The 7,259-nt window shown below is 37.4% G+C and overlaps 2 protein-coding genes across 2 annotated transcripts; both read right to left on the reverse strand.

The window, feature by feature from the left end:
- Positions 1-1,597: 1,597 nt before the first annotated feature.
- On the reverse strand, positions 1,598-2,472 carry LOC141818331 (uncharacterized; the record flags this gene model as incomplete). The annotated part of the gene is made up of 2 exons (XM_074705849.1): positions 2,144-2,472; positions 1,598-1,759 (listed from the first exon to the last, which is right to left on the reverse strand). Coding segments are annotated over exons 1-2 (454 nt in total), but the record flags the coding sequence as incomplete, so codon positions are not given.
- A 3,409-nt stretch (positions 2,473-5,881) lies between these two features.
- On the reverse strand, positions 5,882-6,530 carry LOC141818332 (uncharacterized). Its single transcript, XM_074705850.1, has 2 exons — positions 6,419-6,530; positions 5,882-6,342 (listed from the first exon to the last, which is right to left on the reverse strand). Exons 1-2 carry the CDS (start codon positions 6,528-6,530, stop codon positions 5,882-5,884), a joined length of 573 nt encoding a protein of 190 aa, XP_074561951.1.
- Positions 6,531-7,259: the final 729 nt, after the last annotated feature.

Here is a 7,259-nt window from a genome sequence, read left to right on the forward strand (position 1 = left end):
ATTATTTTCTACTATATGGATCCTCTTACGCCATTAGGCTCTATCCCCTACTATATTATCATTCATATTTAAATAAATTTATATTATTTTATCGTTGCTAATTAAGTCCTATTTGGTCTTCCTCTTCCTTGTTAATATGCGTATTTATTATAGTTTCATATTGTCTAACTGAAGTATTATTGATTATCCAAGTATATGTTTATACCATCTTAAATACGTCTTTCGATGTTTTTCCTCAGTAGGAGCAACTCGACTTTCTCTCTAGTGTTTTTATTTCTCATCCTATCCATCTTCATATGTCCACATATCTATCTTAACATCATAATTTCTGCGACTCTCATCTTCTGTTCATATGCTCGACTTATAACCCAACATTCAACTTCATATAACATAGCAGATTTAACCGTTGTTGTGTAGAACTTTCTTTTATGTTTAAAAATACTTTACGATCACAAAAAACAATTGACGCTCCTCCATTTCAACTATCTTACTTGTATTCTGTGTAAAACATCTCTTAACCCTTCTATCCTATAGCAAAAACGATCTCAAATACTTAAAACTCTCAGTTACAAAACAAGTAACTTGTCATCTCGTATCTTAACAATTGTCTTACTACGTCTAATATTGCTAAATTTAAATCTAATATATTGTAAACTTTTAGTGGTTTCCATCAAGATTCAAGTTTAATATTTATTCCTTCACGTGTCTCATCTACCAAAACAATATCACTTACAAATAACATGCATCATGATAACATGTCTTGGATGTATTTAGTAAGTTTATCAATGATTAGTAAAAAAAGATAGAGACTTAGAGTTGATCCTTAATATAACTCTATCTTTATAAAAAACTTTAGAGACTTCACTGTAGTCATTGCATACTCGTACATATTTTGATTATTTTAAGATACACTATGCTAACACCTTCCTTTTTTAGAATTCTCTACATAATTTGTCTCGGGACTCTATCATCAATTTTTCTAAGTTCACAAATACCATGTGTACCATGTGGAATAATAAACCTTATAAGCTTCAATGATTGAGTTACTATTAACTTGGTTTCTGCACTTTAGGTCTGATGTTGGCTTTGACAAGTTAATAGATCAATTCTCTATTATAATTTGGATAGCTACATAAAAATTTAAATTTTTAATTGATAAAAGAACTTCATCCTTTAATTTGTATACACTGGACATGCCATCTTTATTGTATGGAATCTATTACAATGCAGAAAAGATTCACTAAAGAAATTACATGCTACTGAAAAAAGAACACAGGCCACCTGCATGGAAGCTAGAAAAGTGCAAGTTCTCAAGAAAGCAATGCAATAAGCATATGTAGAAAGTGGAGATTGAAAATAAGAAATTTCATTGATAGATCGTTTCCATATAAAATAACAGTGATATAAGCTATATCTTCTATTGCGTAGCTGAGTATTACACGACTCTAATAGCATCAAGAGTTGAGAGAACATATGGAGCACATTGTCAATGGAAGATTCCTTTTTAGTAAAACCAAAAAATCTAAGTACACAGACAAAAAAAATGGCATTGCATAATACTAGAAAATAATAGGAAAATCGAGAACAAGACACTAACCATGACTTTTTGACCATTGTATAGAATTGACGGCAGAAGTGTGACCATTTAATGAAACCGAGAGTTTGGTAGAAACCCTACTCTTAGCAGCAGCAACGTTCTTTTTGCACTTTAATAAATTCAAAATATCTGATGGAAGTTCTGAATCCAAAGTTGATCCAACTGCAAAAAAGAAGAAGAAGATCAAAACATATGCTAGAGTAGCACTTGAAGAAGATTTAGTTGTATTTCTAAAAATAACTACATTTAGCGTTCAACTGCATCTCCACAATCTGTCGACAATTGCAGGATCATCTATGATAGCGCCATTACCATAATAACTTTTGGCAGAAATTATCTGTAGCACAATTAGATACTGAAACTTTTCTCCAAAGAAGCAGAAGAGATCAAATTGCCGTGCTTTCGAGTAATACTGAATAAAGAGATCTGACTTCCTTTGGTTATTTCGTCAAAAATGTTGAGGCATTACAAGGCATAATGGTGGAGCAGAAAATAAACTCAGATCAAACATAAAGGTTTACAAGGACAAAGGAGAGATCAAGATACCAGGAGGCTCGGCGTTGGTGGTAGGCGGATTGGGAAGAGGCAGAGCGGCGGAAGCAGTGGATGTCGTTTCAGCCGCCAAGATCGCTCGATCTCTCTTGGACACGTATCTACTAGGAGGCTGGGGAGGAAGGACCACAGCAGGTGAGCGGGATTGCACGGAAGCGTAGGCTTCTGAACGGGGTCTCTTAGGAGGAGGGATAGGGCGCTGGCGTTCGTACTTGACTGCGCCCAGGTGCTGAAGTTCTCCATCTTCGTCGGAGACGTCGCCGTAGGCTTGGCAGAGAAGATCCATTGGTGGTATTCGCGGAAACCTGCGGATCGTCGGAAGGGAGGCGTCACGCGAAATTGGTCCAGCCAAGTGCAGGCAGAGCGTCCATTTAGGGTTGGGTTGGCCCGCCCCAAATAATTTAAGTGGCATTCAATTAAAATTTTATTAATTTATTTTAAAATATATTTAAATGAATCAATCCACGCGGGTCAGATTGTACGGCTCGGATTGTACCGACTACAATCTTTTGTTTATTTATAATTTGAATGTATAACATATAAAAATACAATGTACACAAATATTATGTCAATAATAGTTTTAAAAAATAGTTTAGGATGGTTTTTAGCGATTATAATTTGCATTTGTTTAGAATATATTATTTTAGGATTTACCATCCATTATTGAGTAGTTCAAGATTTTGCAAAGACAAGTTGATGAGATGTTATTACAACCATTCGCATTCGTATTTGATAAGAAATGTGTATGTGACCATCCAATATTAGAAAAATAGATAAATTTTTAGAGATTTCTCCAATGCATTACTAGTGGTGTTAGTTTTTTTAGACGTAGTCGTGCTCTCCTACTACATGGTGTCGAAGTTTCATGCATCGTAGAGGTAGAGGTATAGTAGTTATAATTTCTCCAACCTGTAATATAGTAGTATTGATCATTATAACCCAACACCACCGTGGTGTTAAACCTTCCAACCCAGCAATACTGTGATGTCGATCAACATAAATTAGTACCATCGTGGTGTTAAACTTTCTAACTCAACACCACAATTGTTCTGATTTCTCCAACCCAACCACAGCGGTATTAATTATTTTAACTCAATACCACATTCATTCTATTTATTCAAACCAATAACACAGTGGTATTGATCATTCCAATCAAGCACAAAAGTGATACTGAATTTTCAAATCCAACATCATCATTCTCCTGATTTCTTCAAACAAACACCACCACCTTAGTGCTAATCATTCCAACCCAACATCAAATAGATACTAAACCTTACAATTCATCACCAAAGTCTTCGCCCTGCACTATAGTGGCGTTGATCATTCCAACTCATTACCACATTGATACTAAACCTTCTATTAGAGTGGTGTTGATCATTTACTATGCCATTTGACTGTGAAAAATATAGAACTACAATAAACTTATTCGGAAGTGTCTATCAACAATCAACCTGTGTGTCAATTCACATAGAATCACAAGTTTATATAGGAGACTTAAAATCAGGGTTACACATCATCTCTACTTTCTCTACACTCTCCTCTTGAACTCTATGCCCAAGTTTCAATATTTCAAATCCTCTAGGTTCATCAATAAGTTTCTCATTGATGGTCTTATCTAACTCTAATTAGACTCAATCCAAGTCTAGGAGGTCTATGTATTACTCCTGAGTCCAACCATGCCCTAAAGCCTAAGTTTCATGGGCTCTTAGCTATGCAAAGTCTGTTTACAAAAATTCAACTTATGTGCCAATTGACATAGAGTCATAAGTTCATATGTGAGGCTCAGAATTAAGGTTATACATCATTTCTAGATTCTCTATACTCCCCTCTTCCACTCCATGCCCAAGTTTTAATTTTTCAAATCCTCTAAGCCCATCAATGACTTTTGATTAAAATTCATTGATGGCTTTAGCCAGCTCTGATTGAACTCAATACAAATCTAAAAGGTTTCTTACATTGGCCTTGAGTCTTATCATGCCCTAAAGCCTTAGTTTCATGACCTTTTTTTTTTATCTATGTAGAGGTTATTTAGAAAAAATCATTATATATGACAATTGACACAGATCCATAAGTTTATGCAGAAAGCTAAAACCACGAGTGCACACCATCTCTAGATTCTCTACACTTCTCTCTTCCACTCCATGACCAGTTTTAGTTTTTCAAACCCTCTAGATCCATCAATAAGTTCCGATCAAAATTCACTGATGACCTTAATCAATTCGATTTAAAATAGTAGATTTTTGTATTGCCTATAAGTCCTACCATACCCTAAAGCCTAAGCTTATAACCTTCCTTCTATGTAGAGGTTATTTAAAAAATTTCAACCTGTGTGCTAAATGGCACAGCCATATTTCATATAAGAGGCTCAAAAATATAATTGCTCACCATCTTTAGATTCTATACACTCCCCTCTTCCACTCCATCCTCAGGTTTTAATTTTCTAAATCCTTTAGGTCCATAATGGCTTTCGATCAAAACTCATTGATGGCTTTAGCTAGGTCTTATCGAATCCAATCCAAAGTCTAGGAGGTTTATGCATTACTCTTGAATCACAGCATGCCCTAGCTCTTATTGGATCTAAATGAAGGAGATAGTAGATCAGAAGATGAGCTACCCAGTACTAGTATGATAGTTGGAGAATATTTTAAGAGAACTTGGAGTGATATTTGAATTGACAGTTAGAATGTGTCCCAATTGATAAAATACTTAGGCGATCTGATTAAAAAAACTAACTTGGATTTCTAAATTGAGACTAAATAGTCTAACTGTCAAATAACTCCATGCATACATCTTTATGTTTCTAACTCTATTTTGTAGGACTTCTACTTTGCATATTATGCTAACTTTGTTTTACAAACAAAACAAAGTTCTCTAAAATTTAAGGGTTTGATCGATAGAACCTAGTGGTTCAATCGATTAATCTAAGAAAATGAGCATAAATCAGAGCCATATCCGGCAAAGAAGAAACACATGTTCACTCGACTGATTAAGGGTATCAGTCAATCGAACAACTATGAGAAATGTATATCAAATGAGATCAAATCAAACAGCAAAAGAAACTCTGGGGATCAGTCGTATGATCAGGTGAATCATTTGATTAAATGAGTGAATTTCGTGAGATTGAATTAATCGAATCAGAGCACATAAGAAAAAAAAAAGTTTAATCATCTGATAGGTTCAATCGACTTAAGGGAGTTTAGTTGGCCAAATGAAACCTACAAATATAATCAACATATATATATATATATATATATATATATATATATATATATAATTAATAAATTTAGCATTTAATTTGAATTAATGTGAGAGAAAATATTAAAATAATTGACAATTATATGAAATATATATAATTATATATATATAATTTATTAATATTTTATCAGGATAAATTATATAGAATGGATTATCAAAGTAAATTTTATAGTTACCTAATTTTTATCAAAACATAAGGATAAAACGAATGCCTCTCCTAGCCAGGCAACAGCGCTGCCCTTCTTTTCGCCCACTGTGAACAAATCGTCGGTCGGCATCGCAGTTTTCCTGTTCCCTGCGAGCATCCACTGTACAAGCAGCTCCTGCCAGCCGGTCGCAGCTGGTCTTCCCTGTTTTCTCACCGTCCTCCGCCCACCCGAGCAGAATTACATATTTAATCCTGAAGATATCTTTTCTAAACGTCGATCCTTTGGGTATTCACAAGTTATAAATGGCTATCAAAGCACAATTCAATGCTCAGCGTTCGGCAGTCTGAGCCAGCTTATGATGCATGTACATTCCCAGTGCTCCCGCAGCGATCACAGCGCCGGCCAGAGCCATCGCAAGCTGCTTGACTTCATACAGCTCAAAATCCAACCTCCCGATCTTAAGCTTCAAATCGCCAAGCCTAAGCTCAGGCATCGCGCGAGCCGGCGCAACGAGTCCTCTCTTCTCCGGCTCCGTTGTACCTCTCAATTCCTCTTTCTCATACATTCCCTCTTTCCGAGAGGACTTGGAGGACAGTTTCGGCAGCGAAAGGCAAAGAACTCCGTCGTTGAACTTCGCGCTGACGTCTCGTATGTTGCAACAGTCGGGGACGGTGAGTTCCTTGTGTACGCGGCACCAGCGGTTGCCGTCGGCGAGGGGTCGCTCGCCGGTGATCACTACTTTTCTGCTCCGTCTCTTCGCTTGGACACTGAGTTGTTCTTTGGCGAAGCCTGTGTGGGTTAATGATCATCCACTGGCAATCTGGCATGAATAATCTCTTTTGCCAAAAAACAAAAACAAATATACCCGTGAGATTAATGAAGAATAATTCTTCGTCGTCTTTTTGAACAAGCTCATGGGGCGGAGTGAACTCATCATAAACACGGCTCCGAGCAGAAGGTCTCTGCCTGAAATCCATCTTCTTCAGCTTTGATGAACGGAAATTTAACTGGAACGGAAGGGGAATGATGAAGCAGTCTGAGGACTTGAATTAGAGCTGCGATGTAACGCATGGTGGTTTAGTTGTTGCTGCGAAGGGAAGGCTGGGAATGGGATCATTCCAAGTCCACAGGGCTTCCCCTTGGATTTCCCTGAAACTGGGGGGCAGCGATCATGCTGGTTTGCCATGCACTCTTCCATTAGCTTCACCTCCACGCTGTTTAATTTCTAGATCGTTCTAAAAATTCAGCAAATGAGATGATATCTAATACTTTTTCGATTCTTTTCCTTCATCAATGTCTGGATCGGAAGAAATGAAAATGGCAATTGTTCCGGTTAAAAAACTGACGGCAGTCAACCCACTAGCCAAGGAAATGCCACCTCAACCTTGGTGGACCCTGGTGAGACGAGGGCCTGCAAGATCACAAGGAAACAAACGGATTACTGGGTGCCGGGAAGTCCCGGCAAGCCCCTCCGACGCTCAAGGCAGTATCCCGTGGAAGGAAAAATGAAAATGTAGAAGAAGAAGAAGAGTTTAGAAAATCAAACCAGCCCTCCAAGAGGGGAAGAAGAAAGAGCTTCCTCTCCGAAGAAGAGGTGAGAACCTGAAATGCATAGCCCGTCCCGAAGAAGAAGTGCCCTCCTCTGGAAGAAGATGAAGAAGAAGAAAAAGTAGCAGCCCTCCCCCCTGGAAGAAGAGCTGAAGCTG

Source organism: Curcuma longa, unplaced genomic scaffold (assembly GCF_044706935.1).
Source record: "Curcuma longa cultivar G26 ecotype Majalengka, Jawa Barat unplaced genomic scaffold, ITB_CL_G26_1.1 contig_24371, whole genome shotgun sequence".
In the NCBI taxonomy this organism is placed as follows: Eukaryota; Viridiplantae; Streptophyta; class Magnoliopsida; order Zingiberales; family Zingiberaceae; genus Curcuma; species Curcuma longa.

What these genes read in the sequence shown, in the direction of transcription:
- LOC141818332 (XM_074705850.1), bottom strand. Translation starts at nt 6,530, where the DNA reads ATGGATTTCAGGCAGAGACCTTCTGCTCGGAGCCGTGTTTATGATGAG. An exon ending in ATTCTTCATTAATCTCACGG is followed by an intron (nt 6,343 to 6,418) that starts GTATATTTGTTT and finishes TAACCCACACAG; the next exon opens with GCTTCGCCAAAGAACAACTC.